Raw genomic sequence first — 14,646 nt, forward strand, 5'->3', positions numbered from 1 at the left:
CATGTCTTAGCTGAAAATAGCTTTGGCGTATGGCTTGAGACTTGATATATCGCACTGCACGATGACCAGCAGAGTGTATACTACGTGTACCATACGGTCAAGAGCATACATCTCCAGAGTCTTCGTTGCGACGTCCTCAAAGACGCCCGTACAACTCTGCAACGTGCGTCAGGTCATTATGTCTGCGGTCTGCGCCGCTGCTGAGAGATGCGGACAAGATGTCTGGCACCGGGAGTGAAGACGCCAGTCTCGAAGCCCGGCGAGACGTGGGAACGCGTTCCACAGGACGCCAAGCTATAGCGCTCGTCAGACAGGGGCAAAGTGTGCCGTTTACTCGCGATCATTTCATTTGGTGCCAGCGGCTTACAAGCGGGCCAGTAGGGAAGGGGCGCACTTCAGGTATAATAAATTACCTGCACCGGCGCGGCAGTAAGTCGCGACGGCGCCCGTCGGCGCCGCCTCATCGCCGCCGCGGCGGATAATTCTAGGCCTGCTTACCGGATCGCCGTCGTCCCGCAGCCTGCGTAGCCGTCGCCGAGTGACTCCTTTAGCGCATCTCTGAGATGCCGTTCTTTTTTTGTATACCGTTTTTCTGAGGCGCCATGGGTCTAGCATGTAGTCGTACCAGGAGAGCACGCATGTTGTACTTCAGATTAGTTTTGTTATGCTTTGGCTGCGAAAGGCTATTGGTCTTTGGATGACGCGCTTGATGATAGAAGATAATAGGAGGCGGCTTTCGTGTTTAGCAGGCTGCGGGTACATGAGCGCCGTAACATGGACGGCTTCAGTTTAAGCCACCTCTTCTCATAGCCGACTTTTGACCGACAGTGTTTTATATGCCTTGTTCCTTTCAGCGAACCAGAGCAAGTTTTTTCTTGTTGAACCTTGAAACTGAAGAGCGTGTTTCAATAAGCGATTTGGGTTCGGATTTTGAGTTCTGAATAGACCGCGACTAATATCTCACTCCTGGCGGGATTCAGAGAGCTGCTTCGGATCGCCGAGTGGAATGTGCTATTAGGAATAAATAAGCTTCTCTCGAAGTCTGTTATAATGTGAATGCTGTTTGTGCTTCATTTTACACGGACGCAATTACCCGCGCCGTATAATGTGTGACAATATCTGTACGATTCATAATAACTCTATTCGCTCTTGCCTCGGTGGTTTAGTGACTATGGCGTTCGGCTTCTCAGCTGTGGCCGCATTTCGTCGGAGACGATATGCGAAAAGGCCTTTGTGTTGGGTGTTATTCCATGTTAAGGAATTCCAAGTAGTTAAAATCAGCCCGGAGGCGTCCATTACGGTGTCTCTCATAGCCCGTCCACATGCGGTTTCCTCCTGGCGAGGTCTAGTGACTAATAATTGAAATTGACACTATAGTGTCAATTAATTTATTTTATTAATTATTTTCGCCATTATTTTATTTTATTTTTTTTTCTTCGCCTCTCTTATTTTGTTTCTTGAATTTTTTGTACTCTGGGGAGCTGGGAACTAGTCAAGCTGAATTTTCAGCTTTTTTTCCCGCACTCCCTCACTTCATGAGTGAAATAAAGAATTTATTATTATTATTAGTTTTAATAAAATTTGGTCATCTCGGTTATGTGCAATTCTTATTATCACTGTTGCGCGCCGCCTAGGTGACGCGGCAGTCGTGGTGTCAATAGGCCGCATAAAGTCACTATACTGACTATAATTTCGTTTCTGCAATGTCAGCGTTTCCAGACGCCGCCTACCGTTAGAAAGCGCGACTACCATATGAAAAACAAAAACTATTTTAGGCTCTGCTGCTGTGTTTATCAGCGCAATAGCCGGGTATTCGTATATTTTAGAAAAAGAGCTTTGAAGTGAAGTCAGTAGACTGTCTGTTTTGTGATAATCACATACCGGTCGTGAACAGGCGTTCAAATTAAAAATGTTTGCATGGCATCTCTCCAGCGTCTCAAGCGTTCATTATGGAGCGAATTTCGTTAGCACGCCTTCTGTTCTCCTCACCAGAAACGAACTAGCTTTTTTGGGCGGTTTCGTTTAGATGCCCTTTGCAAAGTCCGCTTGCTTCCTTCAATCGGTTTCATGATTGTTAATATCTTAGAGGTAGTTCTTATCCTTATTCATAATCGTTCAACCTGTGCTATCATTCACGCTCGCATGAGTTATCAACATGCCTTTTGTAATAGCGACCTCCCTATGACTTGTTGTGCTGTGTTGTAGTGTTGTTATCACTCGTCCACCACCGCATTTGTTTTTTAGTTCACGCACCCTCATGCAGCTCAGCGGCTATAAAAGAGCGCCTGGTTTCCTTTCCTGTTATTAAAGTTGGAAGTTGCTCCTCTTTCCTGTTCTGTGTTTTTCCTTCCTGTTTCGTCCTTTTTTGGCGTACGACATTCTTTCAAGAATTTCGTTCCTTACGCTGATATCGGTAAGAGTGCGAAGGCTGCCCTCGGATGCACTCTACCATAGCAAGTTTTATCACATCATTTGATTAATTTTATTAAATTTGCTTGCCTACACGACTGCGCTATTGAACGCACGTGGCAGTGTCAACGCTCGTCGTGCTTCGCAAGTTCCGCTCCCTTCCCCGAAGGCGCCGATTATTTGCTAATCGCCGACAAGCCACCCGCGTGCGGTGTCGGCTGGGCAATCGAAAACCGCGAGAGAATCCCTCGAAGCGCACTTATGGCTTCGGTCTGTGCAATAGGTTTTCGCTGCTCGTTGGTCTCACGCTTTTTTTTTTCTCTCTCTCGTTCCATTTCTGGCACTCTGCAGGTTTCAGCGCCCAGTCGCTCACTGCATCGAGCAAAGCCGATGCCCACTCCCCGCAGCGGTCTACGACACCTGGTAAGCTCGGCTTCTTTTCATTCTTGTTTGCAGGATATGTGTGTACTACACCGTCTTTCTGTGGTACCTCTCGCTAAATACTGTAACCTGGTAACACTCAGCGCGCGTTTTATCGTGCAAAGAGCGGTACAACACGCCTGCTAAGGATGTTTCTCGCAACGTATAGTGGTTCTTGGCTAGTATAAGGCTGAATTGACCACCTTACACATGACTCCAAAGAAGACTTGCGAATAATGTTCTGTTTCGAAGCTACGCTGGGCATCAAACATTGCAAACGTCCGCACATTTATGCTTGAAGTTAAAGGGTTTATTGAAGCGAAAAAATATTTTCATGAGAAGCTAGGGAGGTTTTTTTGCGGCTAAGAGATAAAAGATTTTTCTAGAGAAAACCTAAGACTGACCTCGCGCAGCGTCAGGAGGCGGTAATCTCGTGAGCGTGGTTTGATCGCAACCACAGCTTCGATTTCTGTCGTGTATGCATTTTTTTTAGTTGTTGTTGTCAAGTGGAGAAGACTTTAAGTAATTCACAAAAACAGACTTATTGAGGTAAAAATATGGCTTTTTCTGCATAGTATTACCAGTGTTGGCGGGCACCAGAATACTGGTGAATCGTCTTAAGTAGTAAGCTGGTTAACCGATCTTTAATAATTAACTTTTTAACTATTAGAGTTAAGCGTCTTGCTAGCGCAAATATACGGCTAGGTTGTGCGTCCTGCGCAACGTCATGTGTGAGGTCACGTTAATACATACATCAGGTTGTGTAGTAGTTTCGGTTTAGGCTTCTGTCGCTTCGAAACTACTTTGAGGAGACATACAGTACATCGCACCTGACATGATTACATTTGATTTGAAGCCTCACGTGGAGACATGTACGGCTCCAAGCATGGGAATCAGCAAGTAATAGATCTTCCTGACGCCATGGGTTGCCCGCGCAATTCGCTAAGCTCGGGCTGAGGAAAACTAGCGCAGTATCAAGTCACGACTAATTGTATTCCCTACGACGGCTATATACTGCACCTGTTGATGACGAGAGTAACGGATAGAATTCTATACAAAGCTTAGTAGCGCAGGCTGTTGGGCCAGTTGGTAAACGACTGTTGCAAAAATTTTTTCGCGAAAAACAGGCGTAACTTAGTAGTATCTGCTTGTTTGGTTCGGTTTTTGTTACGAAAGCAACACTACGCTAGTCGCCGAGCCATTTCGCGGAGCCGGGGAAAGGCCATACTGCGCATGTGCGAGGAGCAGTGACATCACACGGCGCACAGCTGGCGCGCCGCCACCGTCGCTGCGCGGGTGACTCAGAGGTGCCGCCGCTGCGCTCGCCAGTTGCGCATGCGCAGTTGCGGCGCATAACTAGCGTGCCGCCGCTGCCGCGCGCTCTCAATCGCCTCTCTCTCTCTCTCCTCGTTGCTTTCGCAATCCTCCAGGTTTAACCAGAGCTAAACTACTGCCAAATTTTTCAGGCTCAACTCTGATGTCTGCTGACCCTCTTTCTGCGATTTTTCGCGGCTAACATGGTTCTAATAGTAGTGACTTAGACCTTGCTTATTTTTTCACGTGTATATATCGATAGCATTAATTGCTTCTGTTGTTTACGTATAGTTCCTCGTGTGATTGCGTTTTCTTTCAGTACAGTTGTAAGTTTGCGCTCGTCTGTATATTTCTATCCTAAGCCCCCTCTGCATTTGCGCAAAAACTTCCTTGCAAGAAATGCGTACCAAAGCGTACTTGCAGCAAACTTCTCAACTTGAGTATTTCAGCGGCAAATTTACTGATTCTTTTTGTGTTGCTGACAGTGAGTAACATTCAAAATTAGTTTATTCTTGTCTGGAGTTCAATACTGACGTGGATATTTCTTTTGTGTTCTTTTCATTTCAGACTCTTTTCAAATGTTCCGGGCAGCAAGCGCGCGGTTTTCCTCACAAGGTACGTCGCAGAAACGAGTTTTTATGAAACACAGGCAAACATTTGTCTAATCATGCTGCGAAATTTCACGCTTGGAGTTCTACACTCCTCTATAAGCGTACATCGCGGACGCACTGGACCCTGAATGTAAACGCAGTGCGCGGTGTACCAACATATCTGTTGTACGTTCTGAGCATATCCCGCCTTTCCACTGCCACCGCCCGCTTTACCTGCTCTACCTCTAACATGCGGATGGGCTGGCTCAGTGCCACCATGTCAATCAGGAACTTCTAACTGGATACATGAGCGCGACGTCCTGCCTTTCACCAATGCTGACCCCCAGCGCCAGATCTGAGTCGCATTTTGCTACACACTGCTTATTCCCAATAAAAACGTCGCTAGAGAAAATGTTAAGTTTCGGAATCTCTAACTTGATGCTTCTCCTTAGAAGAGCACGATACCTAACTTTTAAATAATGAATTTCTAAGTAGCAAACTCAAAAGAGAGGGCTAGGTGAATGTGCACAGACATCGAGCAGCACACAGCGGTTTTTGTGTTTTCACCTACATCGAAATCCAGCTGCTGAGGCCGGAAATCTAACTCGTGACATCACGCTTAGTAACAGCCAGAGCCACAGCAGTCGGTAGCTTAAGTTTTTCAGACTGAGATATATCTAATCTAGCAGAGCAGCGTGTGCCTATGATACACTTTTAATTTGCACGGTCTTCCACTTATCATCTAACTTTTCATTCGAGTGCAGAAGCCCCCTTACGAAAATGCTTTTAGTGTTCCCGAACGGGCCTGAACGCTTCAACACAGCGACAGATTGTCGTCTCGCTTAACCGACGTTCATGGCAGCACAAAAGCAAAGCAAATGGAGCTCGACCTTCAACCCATTGCCCTTTGCTCCGCGAGCTCAGTCACGTCAGCAGATTGGGTCGTCAGGGCATCTGCCATGCGTGACGGCCCGTGCACCGGTCTCCGAGAACCGTCGTCGCTCAACGTTTCCGCACAGAACGGCCTGTCGTCGTTTCGACCTTCGCTTTACATCCTGCGGTACCCTTGCGGTATAGGCACTGGGAATCGGAAGCGTTTATGCCTGGCGTAACACGCTTGTACATAGCACCGTTCCCGGAAATATGTACAAGATTTCCCCTCGCTCCCACAGCGGAGGAAATCGCATCGTAGCACCCATCCCTCCTTCCGTTTTCCTCCTCCTGGCAGCTTCTATCGGAGATAAAGAGGCCCAGCCCTATCGCAACGTACGCGACGCCGCCACTCGCGACGCAAGCGGACGAAGCCGCCGATCAAAGTCCTTCCGCGGCCCGGAAGTGAGCGCCGTGTCCCCTCTCACTCGACGCGAAGCCGGCCAGCCGGCTCTCTGTTTAAAAGGCCCTCGAGAAAGTGTTTTAAGCTCACCCCGCCATAACGCCCTTCTACCGCCCCCCCCCCCCCCCCCCCCTCCGCTGTACCGCTGCACGTAGCCCCCCACCTCCCACATCCAGAACAGCCGTCCTTTTCACCGGAGCTCACACACATGCACACAAGCCGGGAGCCACTCACTCGCTCAGTGACCGCGTCAGCGCTTCGCCCAGCCATATTTACATATCATCGTGGTCCCATTAAGAGCCTGTCCCCCCTCCTCCTCTTCAGCCACGTGTCCCCCCCCCCCTTTCCTCCGCCCATATCTGGAGTTATACACGGCTGGATATCGCTGTCTGCCTTCTCCCCTGCCGCCTTTTTATTCCCTTTCATCGCCTACCCTCAAACCCGCTCCCGTTCTGTTTGCGGAGGGCTCTCGTAACGTCAACCTGGCGTTGCTTGCTTTATGGGCGCCAGCGTGTGGTGGGCCCCCACCGCGGCGCCGTGCAGCGAAGCCGGTTGATTTCGCGTCGCTCAATCTGGAGCGTTAGTCACGGCTTTGTTGCCGCTCGAGGGGCCGTGAAGCCAAGGGCATCGAGCTCCCGCAGCCGCTGGCCTCCCGCCCATGCACGCCTCGTTGCTCCCGACAGACAGAGGTTCACTTTCAGCACTTCAGCGGGGATCTCCCGCGACCTGTTGTACTACTGCATGCAAAGCGAATGCTGTATAAGGACGCAGAAATATTCCCTGCCTTTTGCCTCTGCATTGTGTGCTGCCATCCGAAAGGGCAATTAAGAATTCTAACTAGGAATGTTTCTTGCAATGACAGGCAACGTTTTCTCTGCGCGACCTGGATTTTTTTCGGCATTTCTGTGCCCGCAAAGAAGAAAAAATGATTTCTAACCATGATATATTAGCTTGGTTCTTTCGTAAGTGCAGCGGAAAGTTCAGGACAACTTCCGCGGTCTTTCTCAGTTGATTTCTGAAGTTTGATGGCATTGAGTTTGCCATGGAATAATAAAAAAAAACCTTGCTTCGGTGGTATTCGCAAGCAAAGCTGAACTTTCGGTCTTCTTCCGTCATTTACGCTCTGGAAAAGCAATTATTCAGTTTTTCGCAATCATATATGCAGCTACATAGCAGTCTTACCTGCACTGTGTGCTCTGAAAGCAACAGCTTCCATGATGATTGGCACATACCACTGAGGGGAATTCACCATGCAAGGAAGAATTCAAAGCCTGATATTACCGTGCAGAATTTAGGCCGAAGTAACGAAATGAAATGGAAGGAAACAGCTATCGCTGGTTAACTAATAGGGATTTTCGCATCGGCTGTTTCTGTTTGCCTGATGGATGAAAACGAAGGTCTCGGTCATGCGGATACGTTGAAAATGTTTGCGTTCAGATATCAGCTTTCTTCTGATCGTGCATAGATCGCCAGCTATTTAGCGGCGATTTTTTCTACAGTCACAGAGATATTTTTTTTATCGAGCTTTTCATGTGAGTTTCAGAATTTGTTCAGTTTTTTAGGACATAAATAGTGACAACTAAGTTTTCAACTGTTTCCTACAAACCGTTCTCTAAATATTAAAGTATTAATCATGTTATTATTGAACGAGCTGACGTATGATTACAAGTACAAGTTACTCTAATCGCGTTGTCGCAGTGCCAAGCACGCAAGCACCTAATGCGAAAATCGGCTAATATGGCCGGATACAGTCGTGAAGCTCCGCCCACATTCGGGGCCGCCAAACAGAATACCTCCGTGACAAAAAGTAGACCGCTGTTAAAGCTCTTCGTGTAACCTAAACAAGAATCTTACCATGAGCCGAAACAATTTTGCTGCCTCAGGCTTCCTCGATGCAGTCAAACATTAAAAAGCTGATTTTCTGCACTGTCGTAATTGGCCTCTGGAGCAATACAGAATGCTGCGGAGCGTGACCTCTGTTGCCAACTGCTGTTTTTGTTGTTGTATCCTATCCTATATAACTGTATAACTATAGTTCTATCCTACTATAATCAGTTAATGGCAGCTATTTCTTTAAATTTCATTTCTTTTTGGTATTTGTAAAGGCGGATTTCTATCCTGAGCAAAACACTGTCCACCGCTGACTGGTTTCTTGAGATTAAGGGAGATCTGTCTCGAATTCATGTAGTATTTTTTTCTAAATAGTTTAGATGTTCGTCACCTTTGCGCATGCTCTAATTGGTCTTTTAAATACAGAAGTGATAGAAGCGCATTCAATATGCCCCTCGTAATAATAATCAGCGCCGCCATTTGTCAACTCCAGTCCATACTGCACAGGGGCCTCACCCAGGGTCCTCCAACGGGCATTGTCTTACATCGGCCGTGGCCGCCTTGTCCAATTCAATTCATTCTATTTCCCGGCAAAATTATCTCCTCTTTGTTTCCTTTCTGTACAAGCTTCGGGACCCTAAGAAACCTTATCTCTTAACCGCTTATCGGTTCTGCGCTTTGCACGTCCTTTCCCAGACCATACCTTTCCTTGTGTTCCTTCTTCGCTTCTTTGCCTCGCAGCTACCATTTCCACCTTTCACTGCGTGTTTCTCATTTAGAGCCTTTCCTAGCCTTGAAGCTTCCATATCATAGGAGAATAACGATAGGATACACCGCTTTTATAACTTATAAACTACTTTCGTAGCGGGAGATTTCGGTAAGCTCGTGCTCAGAACATGCAGCGTCATTAAGCTCAACTAATTTTTCTTATTCTCTCGCTAATTTCTTCGCATGATTCGGATCTTCCCTGGATGCTACGATGAGATAGTGAGATTCATTCACTGCTTTCAGGATATCGCTACGTATCATAAAACCATGCCCTTCGCCAGGCTGTACAAAATAATTTGAGTTTTCTTCGGAATAACTTCTAAGTCTCCCTTTGTTTTGGTCGGCATTCATGTGCTGTCATTTATCCCTTACGTTACTGAGAATGACAATGGCTTCAGCTACTCTTATTGTTTGCAGTCCAACGCTCAAAATGTTCCTAATTAAACTGTGCTTAATGCAACGCGTTTTCTATGTAGCCCTAATTGGAAGGTATAACCGTGCCTACGTATCCAGTGGCGTGCGCATAAAATGCCATCAGAGATGCTTCTATCGCATGCTTCCCTCTCAGTTGACGCTACCCTAACCAAAAATGAGAGTGCCCAAGCCCTCCATTCCCTCTTTCTCTGGCCGCGAGGAGGCTTCCTGCTCCCTTTCCACACAGCGCAGCTCATGATTCGTGGCCTTCGTGCCTCCACCTCCCTCGTTTCCATCCATTTCCCGCTCAACTTTCTCCCGCACCGTAGGGGGGGGATATGGCGAGTTCGCGGGTGTTTGTACGTGCGCCTGTGCATTAGGTGGGCTCTGGTTGCCGGCAGCACGTGCGTTGACACGGTGCTTATCGCGATTAGAACGTCACTCGTCGTTCTCCCCGCCGAAGCCCCGCAGTCGCCGCGGCTATTGAAAGCCCCTCCGCTGGGCAGGCCCGCCCGCCGCTCGCCATATGTAAGCAGGTGTGGCCAGATACGGGCTTTATATATGCCTATGGGGACACGCTTCGTTAGTGTCCGTGGAAGCCTGTGCGCGCTGTGCTGCGAAAGCGGCCTGTCGAAGCCGTGGCCGTATCATTCGCGGTTGCCTATGAAGTTACGGCTACTGTGGGGAACTAGGCTTTCTCACGGTGCTTTCCAACGCGTCATCATGGCTGTTATTTATCGCTGGGTCGTTGCAGGAAGCTGAGTGACCTTAATTTCTTATTTGTCATCGCAATTTTGTTGAGCCAGTCTAATATCTAAGCCATGAGGCATTTGATTAAAAAGTATTAGACAAATCTTTAACAGTTTCGGGAGACAACTCTGAGGGGGTGCGAATCCATGGAAGCGAATCTTACCGAACAATTCTGGACAAAAGCATTTTTGGACGAGAAAGAATTTATGAGCGCACTTTTTTTTCATATATTGTAAGATTTCATTATAACAATCAATGTATCCACAAATCTCCCGTCGGCAGGCTTGACTTCTGTTGCTATTAACGTTTTTGCTGACGTCAAAAGCGTTCCCCATTGGTTTTCTATGGCAATTTCAACTGCTCGATACGAGATATGAAAACTCTCTGTATATATATAAAAAAAAAATTTGCTGCATATCAGTAGAATGGGCCATTACCTTCAATATTTCTATACCAGTACCTTACAGTTTTCCAATAGTAAAAATTTTTGTGAACGAATGTTGGACATGCGAGCTTTTTCATATTGAGACGCTTGCTTACTGCAATCAAAATGTTGCAACTATAGCTACGCAGGAGACTCTCCTCGGGGCTGACGGTGTCAAAGTCGTATGTCGTAGCAAAATATTCAGCATTCACCCTCCGGCTGGGACTGAGACGTAAAAGACACGTGGGCCATGGCGCTGGCGCCTTCGAGGATGTGCCAGCTTTTGTCATTAAATCGGGTGGATCTTGGAGTGAGCACTCTTTTCAGGGTGGAGGAGAGTGCGAAACTGCAATATGCTCTTCACTTCTTAGCGCCGTAGCACGGGGAAATGTCTTGCCATTCTTTTTTTTTCTCGCGCTGAATGACAATGCATAAAAATGACGAGCATTGTTTTCAAATATCTATGCACACGAAGCCCAAGGTATATATAGAAAAACAAGGACGTGAAATATAGAATGCCCTTGTTTTCTTATTTTCCTGTCAATGTCTGCAGTAAATGTGTTCATATCAAATGGGCATTACGACATTTAACGGCCTTTTCTCTTTTGCGTTTTCCTTTTTCATTTAGAGAGACCCTATAGCTGCAGCGAGCGCATGTGACTGCGCCGTTGCAAGAAATTTAAGGGGACGGATAATGTATTGCGTTACGTTTAAAGAGGGAACGCTTGTTTAAACTGGTTGATCGAGCCTTTTTATAAGCTACTGCGCCTTCCTTGCAAACTGCGCTCATATCAGTAGTTCAAAAAGTGGCGTGTAGATCTCCTCTAGGATTGCCAGCTTGCAGCCGTTCTTGAAAATCATATCTGCACGGAAAGCCACATCATGCAAAAGCGACATTGCTTCGAGCTGTTCAACGTGCCGAGCCATTCGCGTACAGCACGCAGTGGACTATGATATACATAACTTCATAAGCGGCAGTGTCTGCCACCGCGACGTGATTTTTTTCAGCACCTTGTTCGTTGATATGAAACACCTTGCAGATCATTATCAGGGAGTTAGAAATCACAGCCTGGATGTTGAACCACTCGTGGATTCACTTTTCCGCTGTTTTAAGTGTAGTTGCGGTCGTTGCATTTTGTCTAATTCACCGATGACTGCCTTCGACCACGCAGGTAGCGGCCAGATCCAGCTGTGGCAGTTCCTGCTCGAACTCCTGTCGGACAGCAGCAACGCCAACTGCATCACCTGGGAGGGCCAGAACGGCGAGTTCAAGCTCATCGACCCGGACGAAGTGGCTCGGCGCTGGGGCGAGCGCAAGAGCAAGCCCAACATGAACTACGACAAACTGAGCCGCGCCCTGCGCTACTACTACGACAAGAACATCATGACCAAGGTGCACGGCAAGCGGTACGCCTACAAGTTCGACTTCCACGGCCTGACGCAGGCACAGCAAGCGCCCACCGCCGAGTCCTCGGCCGCCTACCGGCTGCAGACAGAACTATTCCTGCCACACTACCGGAGTAACTACATCGGCGCCCACCAGCCGGCGCCAGTGGGGCTGCCGCCGTCGGCGGCTGCTGCAGCAGCTGCCGTGCGCAGCCCGTATTGGACTCCTAGCGCCACGGGTGCCTGCAACCTGTACCCGAACCTTTCCGGACATTCGCTCACTCACGCCGGACACAGAGCCAACGGTCTCAGCCCCTACTACGCATGACGCTGGTATGGGGACTGTGGCAGCGGCGACGCTCTTGCACCCCACGACCGCTGAGGACGAAGAATAGTGACGATGGTGGTTTCGTGTCCTGAAACTGGTGACTCACCGAGAAACAAACTCTGGCGCGAGTCATGTTTGGACGCTGCAGAATCTGCGCGAAACTGAACACACTGTCAGAACTTTTTTTTTTTTTTTTTCATTCGCGGTGGAAGTGTGAATGCGGCGCTTTCGTGGGGGCGTCACCGTACCGGCACCACTTGATTTCAGATAGTTCACACATCGATGATCGTAGCACATAGGAAACTCGCTAAGCAAATGTGAACGGATTGTTCGTGCGCGTTTCCCTTTGGCATTCTGTTAAGCAAGCGCGATGTCCTGCCTGGTCATTTCTGGCAGGCAGAAACAGCCTCTTGGTCGGCGTGAAAGTCGTGTTGAATTGATGCGCACAGTGCAAGAAGTACAAGCATGTCCTATGTATCTAGACCAATGAAAGAACTACGGACGCCTGCACTCACCGGATAACTGTTGGTAAAAGCTGTTTTCTGCTTTCTTATGTACATCTATGGTGAATAAGCGGATGATAAGTCATTATAAGTGTGTTTAGTGATCCCGGTGCAGATTGTGCGAAAGGCAAAAAACGCATCAGCAGAGAATAGCGCCTTCGGTTTAGCCTCTTTACCAGGAATGGCTTGTCCATACTGCCCTTAGTTCTCATGAGCACGTAGTCCTTTAAGCGTTTGAACTTCCGACGGCGTTTACTGAGTATAGAGGTTAGGCAGGATCGAAAAAGGAAGGGTAACAGTGTGGCCATCACCCTCAGGCGTCATTTACCGTTTTTGTTCATTGATTATTTGTTCCTTTCAGGGAAATGTCTACATCAGATATTGCTGTATGAAGCACCGCTAAGTAGTTCATTCTTTGTTTTGCGGCATTTTTTTTCGTGTTTTATGGTTGCCCCTTGATGTCAGAGGCATTTGACATAAGTTCTAATACTCACCATAGTACAAGGCAAGGAGCAACACGTGTTTTTTTTTCTTTTATAGGTCAGCATGCGATTGTTAACACGCTGACAGTTTACGTAATGTAAGTATTTATGTGCTAGATGAATGTTTTGTGAACGCACATTTTGTGTGGTTGGTGTTTTAAGAATATTTGCAGAACAAAACTCGCGATTGCATTTACTTTGTTTTTTTTTTCTGTCCCTTTCTTGACCTAAGGCTTATTTCAGTATTTTTATTTGTCTTAATTCTAAGAAATGACGAAAGGATGTTTCAACTGTTCGGGGCTTCTTTCTTTGCTACGTCAAATATCCTTTTGAGTGGCAGCTAAGTTTTTCGTCTTTAGCGTTGGGTTTCTCTGCACGATTTTTATCTATTCATTTTACAAATTCTTACGATGCTTATTTGTGTCCCTGTCGACTGTTTTGTCAGTACATGAACCATCAATCATTGTTTCCATATCGGTGCAAGGTTGCTTCTCGATAAGTTTTTCTTTGTTTCTTCCGTTTACAACACCACTGTAATTCTTTGCCTTTGTTTGCACACCTCCCGAACGCACAGTGTTACACTACACACAATAAATCTTTTTTTGGCTGGTCCCAAAAATAAAGGTACCAAGTTGGTTTTCGCATTGAGAACGGGCGCATTTTTCGCTATCACGCGTGTTCCATGCTCGACGAGTGAAAAGACATACTCCGGGATACTAAAGCTTTTGCATCAAAGCAGCGCAGTACGTACTTGTGCCGTAGAAAGGTTTTTGAATGTATCGCGAACCCTTGTATGCTTCAAATTGGCATAGAATTTAACAAAGCACACGCCCTCGCAAAATCGAGCTTCGCTCGCTAGTGCTTCGATACGTTGATCTACATAATTCTAATCCAAGCTGTATTTTTTTTTGTTAGTCATATTCGCTGCAAAGCATGAGCGACTGCTGTTTATTCCTGGAGCTGTCTAACACAATATCCTTATATTAATTATTCTCTTGCGGCGATTTCAGTTCGAACAGCAATTCCTCGCGTCCATCGTTGCTTGTGGTTGCGTTTATTGACTTCTGATTTCCCATAGCTTGGTACTAAGTGCAAATCTTTTTATATTGCATGTGCTTGAAGAATCAAGGAAACGAGCCGAGTATGTCGCCAAGTTGTATTTTGTGATATGAACTCTTCATTGACGCAAATTTCAACCAAGTTGTAAAGGTCTACGCCGCCTTCTTGAGAAGAAATGGGACGTTTTTTTCACTAAGTTCATTTCAAACGCCACCAGAAAAACCCCGACACCTGTATATTTAGCCTTGACGCCGAAGTAGACACTCCAGTTGTCAAGCCTTTGTTTCTACTGCCAGCCAATTTAATTCCAGTGCCAACGTACAAGTGACAGCAAGTTTACTCAGCCCCTAAGAAAATTAATATCCAGTGCAGGCCGCTGTCGAGAACGCCGTAAACTAAGCCAGGCTGAACTAATTTCTGTACTGACGTGCGTTACGTCTTTGATATCTTTGCATGAAGGACTTCACGTTCGTGAAGTCATGATTTCAAGAAAGATTAATTTCTTTCATGAAGTGGTGTCGGCATAGAATGCAATAGCTTAAAATTTTAGTGCGCGATTGTAGCTGGTACAGTAGAACCACAGCCAATGGAACAATGGTTCTGGCGTGAATAAGGAGATTACAAACAAAGATAGCG

The 14,646-nt window shown here is 46.9% G+C and overlaps 1 protein-coding gene across 10 annotated transcripts in view; it reads left to right on the top strand.

The window, feature by feature from the left end:
* LOC149340094 (uncharacterized) overlaps positions 1–13,602 on the top strand; it is a 95,955-nt gene extending 82,353 nt beyond the window's left edge. For all 10 annotated transcript variants that reach the window (XM_089548853.1, XM_089548849.1, XM_089548843.1 and 7 more), the window contains 3 exons: positions 2,761–2,832; positions 4,711–4,758; positions 11,425–13,602. In XM_089548853.1, coding sequence (XP_089404979.1) covers positions 2,761–2,832; positions 4,711–4,758; positions 11,425–11,966 — 662 coding nt within the window. In that variant the 3' untranslated portion in view covers positions 11,967–13,602. The remainder of the gene's footprint in view (positions 1–2,760; positions 2,833–4,710; positions 4,759–11,424) is intronic.
* Positions 13,603–14,646: the final 1,044 nt, after the last annotated feature.

This window comes from Amblyomma mixtum, chromosome 6 (assembly GCF_055824585.1).
Source record: "Amblyomma mixtum isolate Tamu chromosome 6, ASM5582458v1, whole genome shotgun sequence".
NCBI lineage: Eukaryota > Metazoa > Arthropoda > Arachnida > Ixodida > Ixodidae > Amblyomma > Amblyomma mixtum.